Source organism: Schistocerca cancellata, chromosome 3 (assembly GCF_023864275.1).
Source record: "Schistocerca cancellata isolate TAMUIC-IGC-003103 chromosome 3, iqSchCanc2.1, whole genome shotgun sequence".
Classification (NCBI taxonomy): domain Eukaryota; kingdom Metazoa; phylum Arthropoda; class Insecta; order Orthoptera; family Acrididae; genus Schistocerca; species Schistocerca cancellata.
In genome coordinates, this window is record NC_064628.1 from 507240481 (window position 1) to 507262336 (window position 21856).

The 21856-nt window shown below is 38.2% G+C and overlaps 1 protein-coding gene across 1 annotated transcript in view; it reads left to right on the plus strand.

Moving 5' to 3' along the window:
• LOC126175283 (uncharacterized) overlaps nt 1-21856 on the plus strand; it is a 47856-nt gene that overhangs the window by 18130 nt on the left and 7870 nt on the right. Inside the window, exons 5-6 of the mRNA XM_049921947.1 lie at nt 768-1048; nt 14389-14474. Of these exons, the coding sequence (XP_049777904.1) occupies nt 768-1048; nt 14389-14474 (367 nt within the window). The remainder of the gene's footprint in view (nt 1-767; nt 1049-14388; nt 14475-21856) is intronic.

Consider the following 21856-nt stretch of genomic DNA (forward strand, 5'->3'; position numbering starts at 1 on the left):
ACCACTGTTCCAAGCTTATCAGGAGTTGTTGATTTAATAAGAGAAACTTTGTCAAAGAGAATCAGATGTGTTAAACATAAATTACAATGTGCGAGAAATGTCTGAGTAACACTTGAACTGTGTGTGTTTCTGCACTAGTGGTTAGTATTAGTCATTTAATTTCTAACTGAAATGTGAATTACATGGAAGTATATGTAGCAGTTTCTTTGACTTGATAAGATACATAGCAGTTTTCATTGAAGTAATTTAAATTTTGAATGAGATTTAGACGTACAAAAATGACAGTTTCATATAAAAGATTTTTCAAGCTGTAGGGCTAATATCTTAAAGGTATCAGTAATATTATGTTGGGCAAAAATCAATGAATCCTTTGTGGAAGTAAGCAGGAATGAAAATAAACTGTTTTGCTTTTAACATAACCCATTTATTGCGTTATGTTGCTTATTTGTGTGTGTCATTTTTGCTGGTGTCTTTTTATGCACAAAAAATTCATAAATAAATCCACTGCTGTCCACTTTCAATGAAACCTGACAATTTAGAGATAATTAAAATGTATTGTGGAATTCTGTAAAAAATACTTGGATTGGGAACTACTGATTATAAGGTTTATATAAGAATATAGCGGGTTTTATTTTGTCTTGCATATCGTCAATTGGTGTTGACTGTGCAACCACTGCTAACCAATAATGTGTTACATACAGTTTTTATTTGGTAAATTGGTCAGATGTGTCTTGTATATCTAAAATTATATGTAATGTATTCTGCAGGGTGACCTTGTGAATTTGGAAGTGGCTGCTAGAGTTGTGTTGGCTGGATCGGAATCGGAAACTACAAGTGACATGGAGGATGTTATTCCATTACATGTGGGAATGGGAATGGGGAGCACGCAGCTAAAAGCAAAAGCGCGACGTTTATATGATATTGCAAATGTTTTAAGTTCCCTGAAACTTATCCAGAAAGTGCATTGTTCAGATTCTGTACGGAAACCAGCTTTCACCTACTGTGGACCTAAAGTTGAGCCCTTGAAGCATCTAACATCGTTAGGCAAGTTATTACACTCTTAAAATATGTGTTGTATGGGTGTTACATGTTGACTGATTTGAATTTTCTGTTAATAATGTACACATTTTTATAATGTTCTTTCAGTTTACATTGCTAGTGCATAACAAATTTACCTGTTGGATATTATTATAGCAACCAGTGAAATACAACCATTAATTTATATACATAAGTCAATTTTTAACTTGCAGGGATGATTTTGGGAATGCTTAATCAGTGCAATCGCTGTTTAATAACTTTGTACGTAAATGAGCTGGAATAAGCCCAGCTGTCCTTACACCTGAGAACATTGAGTGTTCGGAAATATGTTGGAGGGCATTTCTGCACTTCTAATGGTTTACTCTCAATCAATCTGTCAACCATTTGTGGACCATGTTGAGGCAAAATATGGTCTAAACATTATGTATGCCTTTTAAAATGTACAGAATTTGTACCATCATTGGGAGGATCAGGTATAACAGGGAATTTTCTTTTCCTGTAAGTGGAAGACCTGCACGTAATAAAATGTGTTTATTGCAGTAGGACATCTTTCTCTCTCTCTTCCCCCCCCCCCCCCCCCCCAACTCATTTGAAAAGCTTTTCCTTGGTGTTTAATTTTCAGTTTCTTTGGTATCGCGTGAGAGCGACTAAATTAATGGGTCTTTGCTTTTTCTTGTAGTACTTTCTGAAGATAGTAGACATTATCTGATCTCAGGAGAATAGGAAAACAAGGGCAGTGTTTTAGATTACAGATTGGTAGGTCAATAAGTAAGTTAATGAGGCACATTTTTTCAAAGTGTCCTTCCATAAAAGTACCATCTCTGGTTCAAATCATTAAATTTTCAACCATATTGTTAGATGATTTGTATTTGTCATTAATGTCAATTTCTGATGCACAGTACTGTACATCACTCTACAAGTAAAACTTGCATTGTTAGCTGCCACAAATGGAAGTTGAGTCTTGTGAGTACTCTGATTTCCTGGTTTGAGTTGGAGGTGCTACAGGGTTAATCTATGGAATGCTGGTGTAGAAAGTATTAAAAATTGGACTAAATGAACAAACTTTTTTTTCATATTTATTAACTTATATAAGCAGATTTCTTGTTTTCCCTTTGTTGGTCACATTTGCCAGAAAGTTCCAATTAAAAGTTCAACCCAGTGATATTTTATTGTTCGTGCCATCTTCTTTCATTGACTGGATAAGGCTGATATGTATCTTGATATACGAGGGTGGTTTGATAAGTCTGTATTACCGAAGCATCCGATGCCAACTGTCTGCTTTGACCCATGATGTCACCAATATGACAGAAATGACCATTCTCAATGCCTCCAATATGACGTCTTATGACGTCAATACATAAACACAACAACAAACATGAAAATACATATAAAAACGACAAACACACCTCCCTCCAAAAATATAAACTAACAGGATCAGCGCAGGAAATTGGGGGTCTTTGGGTGGAAATATAAACACATACGGACACACACCATGATCCCAAACCACACAAGACGACGACATAAAAACACCACAAAATTCCCAAATTCTGCTACACTCACAATATCGACATGAACTGATCATTTCCCTTTACTTACATAGCTGAACTGCAATTGTCGATACCACAACATAAAAACAAACTGCTCCAAAAATTATAATCGCACTGCAACTATCGATATCACAAAAACCAACACCTAAAACAACAAAAAATTGGAATTGGACACTTCCCTTGACCTATATAGGTCAGCAGCAGCTCTCGATACCAAAACACACATAGCTACGATGACACATTGGAATCGGACACTTCCTATGACCTATATAGCTCAAATACAGCTGACAGTACCAATAAAATCCAGATTGAGTACTTCCCCTAAGCTACATAAATCAGCCACAAGTGCCGATACCAAAACATCAACCACCAACACATACAGTAAATAACACTGACCCAACAACACATTTAAACCCCACTGAACATCATAAAAAACACACACACAACCAAAAAAACTCACAACCTACCAACACCCCCCCCCCCCCCCCCCACACACACACACACACACACACACACCAAAAAAAATCCAACAGTCCCTGGTCCGAGATACAGAAACTCGGGCCAACCACATATTTTACGTGCATACATCGCATTTCACTGTCTTGCCCCAAGCCCAAAAAGTTGCAGAAACTCAATGATGGACAACATCTTGTCCCCCATTTCAGCCCGCAGACATGCACTATTAAACTTGGAAGTCATATCCATACCTAACAAAAGAAGCCTCAAATTGAATTAAATGACTTACCGCGCGACAAACAGCAAACTAATAACAGCAAACGACACCGCAATAACATAAACTCAACAGAAACTTCATTCTTAACTCAATGAAACCAATTTCCATTCTTCTGTAACAGTCACAACCGATAAATGCACATCCCAAGCACATACACCCAAATGAACCCAATACACCACATAACATGCGGCCATACACACATCACTAGAGGACACTACCAACTGCAACAAGATGACATCTACAAACACAACTCACTCATAAACTGAACTCTGCGCCATTATGATGTCACACACCACAAGACCCTTAAGTCACGGGTCAATGCCTGTGGGTGAGATCAGATGCCTCCGTTGATGTGATAAGTCCGGTAAAAAAAGTCTGTTCCATAAACAACTCGTCTTACTCCTCGACGTAGTGTCCTTTCAAGCATATATACATATATACCAGTGATCATTCAGCTTTTTCGTTCCATTGGAAAGACATGTTACTTCAAATACTCGTTGAGTGACCCTATCACGTCCTTTGTCTTATCTGGTGCACTTTGAACAGTCTTTGTCCATTGTTTTGAGTGCTGTATCGACTCTGGTGTGTAATGATGGATACAGGTTTCATCAGCAGTTACAAATGGTTACAAAAAGTCTTCCGTATTATGATTAAACATCACCAGACATTGCGTGGAAATGTTGTGCTGGATGCGCGTTTTGTCAACAGTGAGCAATTGCGGCATTCACCTTACACGCAGCTTCTTCTTAGCCTATTCTCTGTGCAGCTTACTATACACTCACTCACTAGAGATGCCTGCAGTCTCAGCATTCTCATGAATTTTTACTCAATGGTCTTGCATTACCATATCATGGAGTTGGTCTGTGGTTTTCTTTGTGGTGACCTTTGTTGGCAGCCAGAGCATGCTTAGTCTTCAGTGATTGTCCGACCACATTTAAATTTATTTATCCAAAAGTAAATGGTCTTAAATGATGGTGCAGAGTCCACGTGAATTTCATCCAATTTTGTTTTGATGTGTGCAGCAGTCCAACCTGTCAAATGAAAATGTTTAATAATAGCACAATACTTGGTTTCCTCCATTTTCAGTCACAGTCAACACATTGACAGATTCAGACAGCTGTTAGCAATTAACTGTATGCTGTCCATTGTTAAAATTCTTTATATAATCATTAGAATAATCAAGTTTATCAACCATGAAGGTGCAACAAAAATGTTCCCCTCTTTAATGGAAATTTACCACACTTCCAAACAACCCTTCTATAGTGTGTTTGAATGTTTGTGTGAGCCACAAAAAATTCTTACTTTGATCTTCCTTCTTAGAACTTTTGAAAGGAATATCCTCATACAGAACAGGTTCCTCCTAATTTCATTCAGTATTTAGGTATTGAATGGTTTAACATTGATAATTTTAGGAAGTCTACTAGTGTTGTGTATAACATAATTTGTAGTAAATTGTAACAATTGTATATTATACAAACTTTTGCAGCAATTTGTTTTCCCATTATTACATTATTGGTACTTACGTGATTTGTACAATATTTTCACTTTTTCAGTTTGTTGATGTGTTCGAAATTTCACAACTGTGATGAAAACCTAGCTCTCACGAAGCCATCTACTGATATATAATATTGTGTTTGCACATGTTCTATTGTGCTCCATTTGGATCCCCATTCAACAGCAGAGAATATTGTCAATATTTGTCATACAGTAGCGCTTGCCTACATTGATACGTGTCTGTTGGTCAGTATAACCTCGATGAGGGATAGACATGAAGTAATCTTTGAAGAATATGTCAATTTTATTTGAGTCAACTTGTAAATAGGAAAGGAGACTTAAAACCAGAAAATTTTGACCTATTAAATTGGGCTGACAAGCTTGCAGAAGATACTTTCAGGTTTCAAGTCTTAAGTTGTTGGCTGAGCTGAAAAATTTGACGAGTTTTTACTACCGGTAATAACTTAGGGCTGTGAAATATGGATATGCCATGAGTTCATCGTTAGAAGACTCACAGGATGTCAAAGAGGAATGGGTAAATCAATGTTGGGCTACACAAAGCAGTAGACATCAGATGTATAACAAATACCTCGAAAAGAAGAAGTACCTCAAAATTGTAGTAGGCTGGTGATTCCATTGCACCGCTGCTACCATTCCCAGGTGATTTGTACACATCTGTGCATGCTATTTTTCGTTCCATCAGGTGCTGTAGATACGTATATGTGTGCCCACTTGCTAACATCTTTGTGCTCCTAACACGATCAGATGGGTGGGCGGCCACTCATGTCTCTCTATACTTCGGATGTGTTAATGCACAAGGCAGAAAGAGTGTCAAAGTAGCCAAATATCTACATATACATCTATACTCGACAAACCACCGGGAAATGCGTGGCTGAGGGTACATCCCATTGTACCAGCTACTGGATTTCTTCCTGCTCCATGTCGGGTGCTGTAAGAATGACAGATTCAATGACTCTGTGCATGATGTAATTATTCTAAACTTGTCCTCAGAATCCCTGTGTGAGCGATTTGTAGGGGGGGGTTGTTTTTTCCTAGAGCCATAATGTAAAGTCGATTGTTGGGACTTTGTTAGTAGACTTTCTCGAGATAGTTTACATTCATCTTCATGGGCCTGTCAGTTTAGTTTCTTCAGCATCTCTGTGACACTCTCACAGATAAAACAAACCTGTGACCATTCATACTGCCGTTCTTTGTATATGTTCAATATCCCCTATTACACCCATTTGATACGGGTCTCATACAGCAATATTCTAGAATGGGTTGCACAAGTGATTTGAAAACAAGCTCCTTTGTAAACTGCACTTACCCAGTATTCTGTCAGTAAACTGAATGACCATTTCATTTCATATCCCTACAAAGTGTTATGTTCAGTTACTTGTACAAGTTTTCCAACTCCAACTGTGACTCATTGATATTATAATTATAGGGTACCAAGTTTTTTCATTTTGTGAAGTGCACAATTTTACATTTCTGAACATTTAAAGCAAGTTGCCAATCATTGCACTACTTTGAAATCTTATCAAGATGCAACTTCTTTGAGACAGTGCTCATTATACATAACTGCATCATCTGCAAAAAGTCTGAGGTTATTATTAACATTGTCAGCAAGGGCATTAATATGCAGTTTGCCCCCAAGTCCTCAGTTGTTTTCTAATGTTCATCCTATGTACATTTGCTGCTGTGCTATTGTTTGGGTTGCTGTTTTCACCTTTGTTTTTGGCTGAGAAAACAGCATGCCATTCTGATTGTACAGAGGAAGAAATTATGAAAGTGGTGACAGGCAATTATCTCTGATACTACTTTACATCACAAGATAAAGGAACTTAAACAGAGTAGGTTTAGTAATGAATTTAAAAAAATAGGAGTGCAGATAAGCTACTACAAACAGCATAGTGAACACATTATTGTGGCCAAGATACACACAAAGCCCATGCCTACTACAGTAGTAAAAGTTTATATGCCAACTAGCTCTGTAGATAAGGAAGAAATTGATGAAATGTATGATGAGATAAAAGAAATTATTCAGGTAGTGAAGGGAGACGAAAATTTAATAGTCGTGGGTGACTGGAATTCGAGAGTAGGAAAAGGGAGAGAAGGAAACATAATAGGTGAATATGGATTGGGGGTAAGACATGAAAGAGGAAGCCGCCTGGTAGAATTTTGCACAGAGCATAACTTAATCATAGCTAACTCTTCGTTCAAGAATCATAAAAGAAGGTTGTATACATGGAAGACTCCTGGAGATACTAGAAGGTATCAGGTAGATTATATAATGGTAAGACAGAGATTTAGGAACCAGGTTTTAAATTGTAAGACATTTCCAGGGGCAGATGTGGACTCTGACCACAATCTGTTTGTTATGAACTGTAGATTAAAACTGAAGAAACTGCAAAACGGTGGGAATTTAAGGAGATGAGACCTGGATTAATTGAATAAACCAGAGGTTGTACAGCCTTTATGGAAGAGCATAAGGGAACAATTGACAGGAATGGGGAAAGAAATACAGTAGAAGAAGAATAATGTGTAGCTCTGAGGGATGAAGTAGTGAAGGCAGCAGAGGATCAAGCAGGTAAAGACGAGGGCAAGTACAAATCCTTGGGTAACAGAAGAGATACTGAATTTAATTGATGAAAGGAGAAAATACAAAAATGCAGTAAGTGAAGCAGGCAAAAAGGAATACAAATGTCTCAAAAATGAGATCGACTGGAAGTGCAAAATGGCTAAGCGGGGATTACTAAAGGACAAATGAGGATGTAGAGGCTTATCTCACTAAGGGTAAGATAGATACTGCCTACAGGAAAATTAAAGAGACCTTTGGAGTAAAGAGAACCACTTATATGAATATCCAGAGCTCACATGGAAACCCAGTTCTAAGCAAAGAAGGGAAAGCAAAAAGGTGGAAGGAGTATATAGAGGGTCTATACAAGGGCGATATACTTGAGGACAATATTATGGAAATGGAAGAGGAAGTAGGTGAAGATGAAATGGGAGATACGATACTGTGTGAAGAGTTTGACAGAGTGCTGAAAGACCCGAGTCGAAACAAGGCCCCGGGGGTAGACAACATTCCATTGGAACTACTGATGGCCTTGAGAGAGCCAGTCCTGACAAAACTCTACCATCTGGTGAGCAAGATGTATGAGACAGGCGAAATACCCTCAGACTTAAAGAAGAATATAATAATTCCAATCCCAAAGGAAGCAGGTGTTGACAGATGTGAAAATTACCGAACTATCAGTTTAATAAGTCACAGCTGCAAAATACTGACGTGAATTCTTTAAAGACGAATGGAAAAACTGGTAGAAGCCGATCTTGGGGAAGATCTGTTTGGATTCCGTAGAAATGTTGGAACACGTGAGGCAATACTGGCCCTACGACTTATCTTAGAAGCTAGATTAAGGAAAGGCAAACATACGTTTATAGCATTTGTAGACTTAGTGAAAGCTTTTGACAATGTTGACTGGAATACTCTTTGAAATTCTAAGGGTGGTAGGGGTAAAATACAGGGAGCGAAAGGCTATTTACAATTTGTACAGAAACCAGATGGCACTTATAAAAGTCAAGGGCATGAAAGGGAAGCAGTGGTTGGGAAGGGAGTGAGACAGGGTTGTAGCCTCTCTCCGCTGTTATTCAATCTGTATGTTGAGCAAGCAGTAAAGGAAACAAACAAAAAAATTCAGAGTAGGTATTAAAATCCATGGAGAAGATATAAAAACTTTGAGGTTCGCCGATGACATTGTAATTCTGTCAGAGACAGCAAAGGACTTGGAAGAGCAGTTGAACGGAATGGACAGTGTCTCGAAAGGATGGTATAAGATGAACATCAACAAAAGCAAAACAAGGACAATTGAATGTAGTCGAATTAAGTCGGGTGATGCTGAGGGAATTAGATTAGGAAATGAGACACTTAAAGTAGTAAAGGAGTTATGCTATTTGGGGAGCAAAATAACTGATGATGGTCGAAGTAGAGAGGATATAAAATGTAGACTGGCAATGGCAAGGAAAGCGTTTCTGATGAAGAGAAATTTGTTAACATCGAGTATAGATTTAAGTGTCAGGAAGTCGTTTCTGAAAGTATTTGTATGGAGTGTAGCCATGTTTGAAAGTGAACATGGATGATAAATAGTTTAATATCATAAGTATTAATTACTTTCTTGTAACAGGGGACCACAGCTTCTATTAACTTTTAAATGTCATCATCTTGCTGCTTTCAGCTGTTAGAACCTTATTTTAGGATTGCAGTTTTGGCATTAAACCTATAAGTTGAAATCATATGCTTGAAAATGGTTAAATGCCGAAATTGCAATTGAAAAATAAAATTCTAACTGTTGAAAGAAAGATGACATTTTTAAGAAAATAAATATTAATGAGTGAAAGTATTATTGCATTGACTACATATCAAATGCTGTTGAGAGGTAAATTGTTTCATTGAGAAAAACTAGTTACTTTCATACATTGATAGATAACAAACTTTAGAGTATCAATCATATGGCAAAATATGCATCTCTTTCGTGTGCTATCATTTGGAGAAAAAACTTGTTTAGGTATCTTGAATCTTTTATGAAATATGGTGGGCTTCAAACCTCATGATCCACATTGCACATGGAAGGAGCACTGCATGCACCCCTGCTGTATCTATAAAAATCAAATCTCGAGAATGGTGACACACATGCACTGCTGTCAGTTTTAATTACGATTTTGATGTGTTTGCTACATTTCATACACAGCAGTGAATGATCTCAAATGAAATATATGCAGAGTCCATGCAGTGTGTTTTTGCCTCTGAAAAATTCTAAAAAAATGTGCAATGCTTTACCTAATTTGATGCGACAAAGTAACTAAGATGAATAACAAAACGAAATTCAGTCCTTGATTGAGCAAAGTTGGCTGTAAGTTGTCCAAGAATTAAATTTCTTAACCAAATAATTTTCTTAAAATCAGATGCGAAGTATTTATAGCAGCTGGCATTTCTGCTCAGGTGCTCCGCTGACAATTTTTGTAACATGGTTGCACTGCGCACATCAGACAGAGAAATTGCATCACACTGCTTCTCAATGGATCAATGTGTCCTCCTCCTGTAACAAAGCGTTCAGTTTGCTATTGTACATAAAATCATTGAATGTGTCTAATAAAACAGAATCGATGAACATGGAGCAAAAAAGAAATTACGGTGGCCCTCAGCAGCTGATGATGCATTAGTGATGTCACAGATAGATTCATCCTTTCCTTGAGTTGTTATAGTTATGAATTAATTGAGAAGAAGAGGCATTATGGAATAGTAACTGTGAAAGAACACTAAGTTACTGAGGTGAACCCAAAGTGACATACCACTTTTGTCATAGGCTTCTGCAATCCTACTAAAAGCTACGTTAAAGACGTACTTCTTTGGCCTGAAACCATATTGATACACCTGTGTGTTTGTCTATGCAGTAATTCATTATTCCCTCCTGGATTTTCTGTATTTCAATTTTGTCTATGCAGTAATTCGTTTTGTAGGAACCTCAGAGTGAAAAACTTAATGTGTCAGAGTAACTGTATCTTGTATCAGAGTTGGCAAAACCCAGAGTGGCAACCAAAATTATCATGCACAGTGCAGCAAAACTGGTAGACAGTTAGCAGTTGGAACGTTGTCTCTCAGTGCAGGTAGCAGTGTATGGGGCTAACAAAGCCACGCGTAACACAGAAAGCAGCAAGCATATTCGTAGCTGTCAGAGGGTTAACACCTTATTTGAACAAGATGATACTCCTCACTTACAACTTTTAGTCAAGTACATGGGTTGTCCTAAGATGCTTAAAACGGGAGTCTACCCATAAATCGTATTAGAATAAAGCTTACCTGGATTAACCAGAGTTGTATTTCAGACCATTACAAAATCTCTCTCTATAATATCCCAGAATAAAATTTACATAAGAGGTTAGTTCTGGCAAAACCGTTTTACTTATAAGTTGAGCATTAACAGTCACTGGTTATGATGGAGGAGGTACTCACCTGGTTTTATTATTATTCCCATACAAAACACATCCCTCTGTCTCTATTATCAAAATTAAAAAAAAAAAACTGGAATAAATTGCAGGCAGTGGTCTGTTTCGTTAATACTGGAAAAACACAGTTATATTCACATATTTTCCACCAGGTTTATGTTAAAAGTACTCACTGCCAAGTAGCAACCCCAATCTTTTAGCCACTGTCAGTAAAACACTTCAAAAAGTTATAGAAACTTCCTATGGATATGTGAACTATACACAGTTTCCTTCATGTGCTATTAAAAAGTGTTTTAAATGCTTTGGCAGCATGTTATATGCTAATAGCTAGGACTATTTAGATAAAGTGAATCTTAATTATGGTTGACAGATTTCAGTTTTTGGAACAAACTTTCATTAATAACCAGAAAATGGAGGATTTTTAAATTTGTCACCTGCTTCCTTTGTTTTGGCGCAACAAATCGGTTTCAATGTTAATAAAAAATATTTGATAGTTATGCCCTATAGTAAGAATATTAAAAACTTAAATTTAACTCAAGTAACTGAAAATAAATGGTTTCAAACTTTCTTTGTGTCACAAAATATGATATTTAACCCTCTGGCAGGTGCGCCCACTGTTGTCACACGAGCAGGCGTGTTGTAAAATTTACAACATGGTCATTTGTCAGTAAAAACAAGCAGTTCATATTCACTATCTTCAACATTTATAACAAAAGGTTCTGCTCTTTTATTTCTTTAAATAACAATTTAGCCAGTTTTTCTAACACATGTTCGATTTCATAACACCTTTCACAGACAATTTGTTTGCAGTTTAATTCAAGCAATGTTCAGAAAAGTGAAAAAGTAGGCAATGGCCATCTTGTAATTCCTTTAAATGGAATATCAGGCACAGATTTTAGCTATGTCAACTCCACCTTTTGTCATTAAGATTGTAGGTTTGTGTGTTTCTTCATCCACTGTCGCCATGTCATGCACAGCAGACTAAAGAATGATAGCACAGTTTTTATAAGGAACATATGAAATTAAGGTATTATCCTACTGAAATCCAAACATTGCACTTCCATTTTTTTGTTTTGTGTGGGATAGATTCTGGAAGAATTTCAGGTCTGTTCTTTGTCATTATACTAATGCAAGTGATAGTATTCTGCAGAAAATATTCAGAAAGGAGATAGCTTGTGTACCAGTTGTCAGTTGTAAGGTTCCTGTTAGAATTTTCTATGGGCACCACATATCTTTTAATTATGTCCTGAAGATCATTAGATACCCAATATTGTCCAAACCACATACAGCTTAGAAAAAATAGAAACCTATTGTAACTCATAGCAGTCCTAAGCAATAGCAATTCTGCTCCACCAGCTGCCCAGAGTTTCAGTGCATTAGCATGATGGGATTTTCTTCTTCGTCTTAAAAAAAAATCACAAACACAGCCATTATTTCGTCACTTTATTACCTCTTTTGCGCAAGAATTGATGTGTGTCTCGCTGTTTATTTGTATAGATATTTGTATAGTGTACGATTTATTGATAAAGTCAAGGTCGATTACTTTCGAAAAAGCACTAACTTCGTCAGTTATACTCCTCACCTTTCTCTTCGGATCTGGTGGAATTTGTACAATGTTTTTTTCTTGGGTTTGATGTTTTAGCTCGCTCGCTTGTAAACCAAAGTGAAACTTCGTCTTTTCAATAAAGAACACTCGTACATCTGCTCTCTTAGAGATTATCACCATCCTCACCTTCAAGTTCGAATTCACTGCCGTGGTCCTATTCAGTGTTTTCATCACTCAAATCTACTTTATTTTCCTCAAAGTCTGGATAGACTTTACCATCACCTTCTCTAACCAGTTGGCCAATTTCTTTGTCTGATACACCCTTTGAATTGGAACAAAACATCAAAGAAATGAAATGATAAATTTATTCATATGTCGGTGTAACCAAAGTAATGTTTAATGTGCATCTATAAACAACGAGCAAGTATAGTTAATTTTTTTTGTTCACTTTCCTCTGGACATTGACTGCTGGAACAAAGCCTGCAACTCATTGTTTTCAATTCAGAAAACAAACTGACAAAGCTAACAAAATGAAATGAAGCCACTTTAACACTGTCGAGAAAACATCAGCAATGGAATACATGTCAGCAATGGTGCAATAGCTCAAGATTTAGGCATTGATTAGGCATAAAAACTGCTGCTGTAGTACATTTTACAACAGCACACCTGCTTGAGGATTACTCCACATTTGTTGTAGACATTTTGTTTTATTCTTGTACACATGATTGACTCTTTGTAAATGTTAACTCCAGTACTATCCACAAGGGTTCAGTAATGTTTAAGTCTGGGGACTGTGGTGACCAGGAAAGACAGTTCAGTTCAGTTGCATGCTCCTCATACCACAATTGTACTGTCCTGGCTGTGTGAATGGGTGCATTATTGTTCTGAAATATGGCATTTTTTTGGAGAAAAACATTCGAATCATGGGCCGCACTAGGTCACCTAAAATGTTCACATAATCATTGGCTGTAACACTGCCATTGATGATAATGATGGGACCATCAGAATACCGTGGTATGGCTGCCGGCACACTCACACTTCCACCTCCATGCTTAACCGTTGGAATCAAGCAATCAGGATCATACGCTTCTTTTGGCATTCTCCAGGCATAAACCCGGCCTGAAGTTGGAAATAACAAAAACGTTGACTCATCAGGTCATATGACGTGTTTCCACTGATCAGTTGTCCAGGATTTATGCTTCTAACACCATGTTTTACACTTCTTTGCGTTGGTTGTCGTCACTAATGATTTCGGTATAGCATCTCGTCCATGGCTGTTTTACTTCATGGAGTTTTTGGTGGACAGTGTCGATAGATACGGGGTCTCGGCGATGGCTGCTGTGCTCTGCAGTCACTTGAGATGCCATAGTTTTGTAATATTTTGATGCAATTCGTGTTAGCGTACAGCGATTGCTATCATTTAGTTGCAATTTGTGCCCACTATTATGTTTACTCGATGATGTCTTTCCATTTTTTGTGTAGGCTGTCATGAGTGTTAAAAAAATTTCTCTTGAAATATTCAGTAAGTTGGCTGTGTTGGTTACTGATGCCCCCACAATCTGCTCTCTTTGGAACTCTGTTAGGTCTTTCATTGCACATGAACCTTGGCCTCTGAATGCAAACACTAAATGTGCAATACTCGTTAGCAACCTGCACTGTTACCTTGTCCATACTGAACACGCACAGTCCAGCACAACACATGCCTTACTTGCCATCCATACATCCCATTGTGACCACTGTTCACGTTATTTTGCCTATCCCCTGTAAGTTACTGTCTTTACCTAAGAACGTATGTGAAGTGTCAACATTCAGGTGTTAGTGCGCATTCTTTATTTTTGTGTGTGTCACTTCTAATTATTTTTGCAATGTAAATGTGCAGTTTAAAAGTGTAGTGTTGATGTTTTTCTCTGATATTTGGCACTCGCTGAAATAGTTCTATAATAATATTTTCTAATTCCACTGCTCACCATATGGTACAGTTTACACAGTTCTTTTAATGTTATAAATATGGTTTTCTTTACAGATAGAAATCCACTCTACCCAACTCGACATTCTCTTCTCCGATCACAACGTGTGGTGCCTAGTATAGAGGAGAGAGCTAAAATCATGATAGGTAATGACTGATGCCTTTAAGGTGTCATTTCTAATAACTAAACAAGCACTATTGCTGTTGCTGAATAGTGCTTTGAGAATCATATAAGCGATTTATCATTACTTATTCATCTGCTTATTGGATGTGTCTGTTGTGTTGCCTTAATTACACGTGCTGCCTGAGTGGCTACTTGTATTGTAAATAATTGAATTCTGTTACAAATGACACTGATCCTGCTTCAGAAACAATCATGAAAAACTAGATTAGTTTCTCATTTTTGAAATATAAATATGGATTCCCATTTAAAAACATGGTGTGGGTTCCTATAGTCATGTCCTAGTTCATGAACCACGGGCAACTTATGAGTGGCCAAGTAAGTGATCCCGACAGTCGGGATACCAGTTACTTTGGAATAAGGCTGGGCATCTCGGACATATTCTGAGTCGTGGTCACCTTTGTGCTCATACGGCAAAGACTACCAAATCCACCGGTTAGTCCCTCAGCCGTTAGGGGTAAAACCCAATGGGACTCGGGGCAAGTAAGGCTAGCAACCTGCTTCCCTGGTACTTTAAATATGATGCTGGCAACAATCAGAGCAAAATGCCTCGGACCTTTGGAGGTGACGGAGTCCCACCTCTAGCTGACAAACCAGGGACTCCTAAGATATGACTTGGCAAACAAATGGTAATGAGATGGGGAGCTATTAATATCAATGGGGGCTACTCTGGGAAGAAGGTAGAGCTGGCAGAGGCTGCAAGTAAGATGGGACTGGATGTTTTAGCTGTTAGTAACATTCGGGTAAGGGGTGAAAAAGAAGAGGAAGTGGGAGAATACAAGGTCTACCTGTCAGGAGTCAAAGCAGGAATAGCACAATGGGGTGTAGGGCTTTACATCAGGAAAGAAATGGAACCCAGCGTAGTTGCAATAAGGTATGTAAACGAACGACTGATGTGGATAGATTTGACAGTGTCTAGCAAGAAAATTAGGATTGTGTCAGTATATTCGCATTGTGAAGGGACAGATCAAGACAAGATGGATAGTTTTTATGAGGCACTCAGCGATGTAGTTGTTAGAGTGAAGGACAAGGACAGTGTTCTGCTCATGGGTGATTTTAATGCCAGGATTGGAAATCGAACAGAAGGGTATGAAAAGGTTATGGGTAAATTTGGAGAGGATATGGAGGCCAACAGGAACGGGAAACAACTCTTGGATTTCTGTGCCAGTATGGGCTTAGTAATCACAAACTCTTTTTTTAAACATAAGAACATTCACCGGTATACTTGGGAAGGCAGGGGAACCAGATCTGTCATTGACTATATAATAACAGATCAGGAATTCAGGAAGGCTGTGAGGGACACACGTGTATTCAGGGGATTCTTTGATGACACTGATCATTATTTAATCTGCAGTGAAATTGGGATTGTGAGGCCGAAAGTGCAGGAGGTCAGGTCCATATGTAGGAGGTTAAGAGTGGAGAAACTTCAGGATAAGGAAATCAGGCACAAGTACATAACAGCGATCTCAGAAAGGTACCAGTTAGTTGAATGTAGTCAATTACAGTAATTGGAAAAGGAATGGACAAGGTACAGGGACACAGTACTAGAAGTGGCTAAAGGTGGTCTTGGAACAGTAGTGTGTAAAAGTAGGATGAAGCAAACAGCTTGGTGGGATGATACAGTCAAGGCAGCCTGTAAAAGGAAAAAGAAGGCGTATCAAAAATGGCTACATACCAGAACCCATGTAGACAGAGAAAGTTATGTTGAAGAAAGAAACAAAGCCAAACAGATAATTGCAGCATCCAAGAAGAAATCGTGGGAAGACTTTGGAAACAGGTTGGAGACTATGGGTCAAGCTGCTGGAAAACCATTCTGGAGTGTAATTAGCAGTCTTCGAAAGGGAGGTAAGAAGGAAATGACTAGTTGAGGACCAATTGGATGAAAATCAGTGTGGGTTTAGGCCTCTTAGAGGTTGTCAGGACCAGATCTTTAGCTTACGGCAAATAATGGAGAAGTGTTGTGATTGGAACAGGGAATTGTATCTATGCTTTATAGATCTAGAAAAGGCATATGACCGGGTTCCTAGGAGGAAGTTATTGTCTGTTCTACAATATTATGGAATAGGAGGCAAACTTTTGCAAACAATTAAAGGTCTTTACATGGATAGTCAGGCAGCAGTAAGAGTTGACGGTAAATTGAGTTCATGGTTCAGAGTAGTTTCAGGGGTAAGACAAGGCTGCAACCTGTCTCCACTGTTGTTCTTATTATTTTTGGATCATATGTTGAAAACAATAGACTGGCTGGGTGAGATTAAGATATGTGAACACAAAATAAGCAGTCTTGCATTTGCGGATGACTTAGTTGTGATGGCAGATTCAATTGAAAGTTTGCAAAGTAATATTTCAGAGCTTGATCAGAAATGTAAGGACTATGGTATGAAGATTAGCATCTCCAAAACTAAAGTAATGTCAGTGGGAAAGAAATACAAACGGATAGAGTGCCAAGTAGGAGGAACAAAGTTAGAACAGGTGGACGGTTTCAAGTACTTAGGATGCATATTCTCACAGGATGGCAACATAGTGAAAGAACTGGAAGCGAGGTGTAGCAAAGCTAATGCAGTGAGCGCTCAGCTACGATCTACTCTCTTCTGCAAGAAGGAAGTCAGTACCAAGACTAAGTTATCTGTGCACCGTTCAATCTTTCGACCAACTTTGTTGTATGGGAGCGAAAGCTGGGTGGATTCAGGTTAGCTTATCAACAAGGTTGAGGTTACGGATATGAAAGTAGCTAGGATGATTGCAGGTACTAGTAGATGGGAACAATGGCAGGAGGGTGTCCACAATGAGGAAATCAAAGAAAAACTGGGAATGAACTCTATAGATGTAGCAGTCAGGGCGAACAGGCTTAGATGGTGGGGTCATGTTACACGCATGGGAGAAGCAAGGTTACCCAAGAGACTCATGGATTCAGCAGTAGAGGGTAGGAGGAGTCGGGGCAGACCGAGGAGAAGGTACCTGGATTCGGTTAAGAATGATTTTGAAATAATAGGTTTAACGTCAGAATAGGCACCAATGTTAGCACTGAATAGGGAATCATGGGGGAACTGTATAAGGGGGGCTATGCTCCAGACTGAATGCTGAAAGGCATAATCAGTCTTAAAGGATGATGATGATGATGATTTAAAAACACATTTTGTAGCTCAACATTGAATATTTAGGCCTCTAGTGCTCTTCGAACTTTCCATGAAAACTAGTAAAGCAAAACTTACTCTCATGTACAAAAAGTTTCAAGAAATTTATAATTTCAGCTTGGATTAACTTGGAATTTTCAGGTAAATCTGTTGATGAAATGAAGTTGCTGTCCTTTGTCAGGTTGGGTTTTGTGGAGACAGTACTTCAGAGTACAGTGAGCAACTGATGGGCTTGGAACACGATAAATCAGTTATTCCCAAGCTGTGGCTGGCCGGTGGTGGTCAGCTTGGAGGATAAATATGTTTAGCATAGATGAATAAAACTCAAAAGCATTGTATAATGCAGCTTAAGACAACTATGTGCCAAGCAAGGCTGCAAGGCATAGAAAATAAGCTTTGTATTTCAGTAGCCATGGTAGAAAGTTACAAAAGCGAAGAGAGCAGCATCACAGATTTAAGCCTGTCAGAGAAGCATAAGCTAAACGTAGTGAAAACAAACGTCAAGAGAACAATGCGAGAAGTGTTCTATGAATGTAAGTGTAAGATTTTGCTAACTAATGACACCAAAAAGTCTTAAGATTGTATGCCCTTACGTAATGTCAGTAAGCAGATCCAAATTGCCTATTCATTCCCTCAGTGACCATACTGCCACCAAAACAGAAGATGACAGAAGGCTGAAATAAATTAAGTCAGTCTTCCAAAACATATTATTGTTTGTGTATCTGCACAGGCATGGCAGTGCCACTAAACTGTCATGTCAGCACAAATGCACATATTCCGACCAGTGAATGGTTCTAGGGCAGGAAACTGGGGAGCTGAATGCCAGAAGAGGGAAGACTCATTGTGCGGCTAGTCTATGAGCAGCAGAGTGTAGGAACATCGTATAGAGATTGGCATAGAGAAATCACAAATGCAACCAGTGTGAACAATTGTAATAACTAGAATGTATAACCAAGAGCATGGTATTATGAGGAAATCAGGTCTGTGTCTGTTGATGTCGGTGTAAGAATTCCTTCGTCTGGTAAATATACTCAGGCCACTGAAACATGTCACTACCCAAGCACCGTAAAGTTGGTGACATAACTGACATACAAGTGAGGAACACAAGGCACTGTCACCAAAATGGTTATTCACAAAGTGAAAATCCGTTGCACTGTGAAGTGCTGTTAAATAATCAGATTTTGGAGCAAGAAAAAGAATTTCTATCTGTTCATCAGCATGTCAATTCCTGCTGATAAATTTTACAGCGTTTCTCAAAAACTCTAGGACTTGGTCAAAGAACAGTTATAAGGAATGGGTTGCTATTTCAAAATTTGTGATACTGAAGTAAAGAGTGTTTAACTAAGCCCCTATTGAGAAAACAGTGTGGTTTTAAGTATTCCGGAAAAGGAAAAAAAGCTGCCTCGTCCAGAAATTGATCTTGATTCTTTCCACACCAATGCAGTTAGTCAGCACATTTACAGATGTTGTAGCAGGGAAGAATACTCCACAATAGCAAAGTTGCTAATTTCTTTTAAAAATGTGAACTTTTCTCAGGGGAGAAAACACCACTTAAAACGATGTTAGAAAGTATTGTCATTTGCTTTAAAAAGTAAGACGGATGAAAACTGTTACTCAGAAAAGCTCATATCTTTGCAGCTCATAGCATTTTTTTTTTTTAAACACAATATTATAGTAAAGGATACACACACAATTATATGGTTAGATGAAACTGGTATCAACATTGGAGAATCAGTTGATAAATGCTAGTGGACAGTTGATACCGTATTTACTCGAATCTAAGCCGCACCTGAAAAATGAGACCCGAAATCCAGGAAAAAAAAAAATTTCCCGAATCCAAGCCGCACCTGAAATCTGAGACTCGAAATTCAAGGGGAGAGAAAAGTTTTAGGCCGCACCTCCAAATCTAAACAAAGTTGGTCTATTGTAATATGAGACACAATTTAGGTCGAATGAATGACGATACAGCTACAGTTTGGTTGGAGTCGTAAGCTTAGCAGTTAAGCTTTACCAGGTAGCCACTGCTATGCGTCAGGCGCTCTGTCCGTATTTACACGGATACCCTTCCTTTTTCAGGTGCTTCGTCTGGTTTGAATCGGTTGCTTTTTTTTTCTTTGATCTGATAAGTGCCGTTCTCTTTGTTATAGGTGTTTACGTCACTCTAAGCTGAAAATGCATTATTGTACTGTGTCATGCATTGTTTGATGCATTCTGATAATGAGCGTTTACGACCTGTCGCCGCTCGCGGCATGGCTTGCTTTTGTGCGCACTACCGCCACTTACAATAAAAAAAGAGAGGAATTGTCTCATTAGCGAAACAATGGCAAGAGACTGGTATTTGTTGTTGCTTACACTGCTGCTTTCTTTGATAATGATCAACAAGAACCAAATAATAGACTGCGTATGATAGATGTGCTGAACGAGAGTTTAGCTAAAAATTTTCTCCATTTGAAAATCTTTGCAGACGCCTCTTGTGTACATTACATTCTGCACAGAAATTAGTCATCTTAGATTTAAAAATCTAATCAATTGCCGTGCTTCATTTCTGATGGTATCACTATTAGGCATAAGAATAATATGAATATAAACATGGCATGATATGTATATTCTTCCGCGTTTGCTGCTGTTTCACACTAGGTTCGTAGGTTATTAGGCAGACAGGATTTAAATGAGATAGCAGCAAACACGAAAGAATACATGGCAAAATGTTTATATTCGCATTATTCTTATGGTGAAGAGAATACTGCATGTGATTCACAATTCATAACAGTTCCTATTAGCAACCATCTCTTCTCACAGGTAGGAAAAAATTCAGAACGTTGAATTGGCCATATTGACAAACATCGCAAATAGTCTTGCCAGTCGGATTTTCGTAGTACATTGAAATGATGCTACATTCAAAGATGAACAATATGGAATTTGTATTTACTTCGTTGGATGATGTATGAAAATGCAGTGGTCGAAACTCGGGGCGGCGAAAAAAAGCTCGTCTTCCACTTTTTTTTTTAAATTTATTTACTGACGCAGAGGTTTTGGTGCCAGTATTTATCTTTGTGCCTGCAAAGCATGCCTGTGTAGCGCTACATATATTCGATGGTGGAAGTTATTTGTGGCGGCACCTACCAACATTTTTAAGAACTTCCGCTTACTTTGCACTCGATTCTAAGCCGCAGGCGGTTTTTTGGATTACAAAAACCGGAAAAAAAGTGCGGCTTAGATTTGAGTAAATACGGTACTCCGAATAGCAGCGGTCATCAGCCAACAGGAGGAGGATCCAATTAATTGTGGCCCATGCAGGTTCTGAAAACTGTTTTGTGGATGAAGAACTTTAAACCTACGACTATCATGAGGACATGGACCACCCATGATTTCTGCCATGGTTTAAAATTTTGTTACTCCAGTTCAGTGTTCTGACAGTGTTTGTGTTGGACAATGCATCTTACCATTCATATGGTAATTAGGCTACTGCCTTTCCACATCCATTTAAACCCAATTGAACTGATCTAGAATGATGTCAAGGCATACATTAGGAATAACAAGACTTTTACAATAACAGAAGTGGACAGGCTGCTATGTGGTTTTGCTAATGTAGACACCACCTCATGGAGGAACAAAGTAGACCATGTTGGTAAACTCAATAGAGAAGCGCAGATTATACACGGAAATATGAGTGAGAAAGAACAATTAATGATTTCTCTTGATGATGGTGGTGGTTTAGGTACTAATTCCAATGATAGTGAAGGAGAACTGGGTGAAATTGTGACACTGATGCCATAAATTGGTGAGTGTAAATATATGCAGAATTAATTCTTTCTCTCTGCAGCTGAGTGGGCTAGGCATCTTTTGCTTTATTTCATTTTAGGACTGTGGATAGTGTGTTTTATGATGTGTGCTTAGGTTTACATTATTGTACGACATTTTATATGCAGCTATTACAGTAACAATTCATAATGACTTTGCATAGACATTGTCAGTAACTTCGGGTGTTTTTATTTCTTGGTTTCATATACCACCAAACACTTTTTCTGAGTCATTCTCTCCATTGTTAGAAAAATGTACTGTGTTGTACTTACGTATATATTAAGTGACTGCTTTTGTACATAATGATTGTTGCTGACATTTTAAAAATATACTTTGGAGATGTGGGTGTGTGCAATGGCAGCTATTGCAACCTCACAATCGCAGTATAGCCAACTACACGCAGGTTGTCAAGTGAC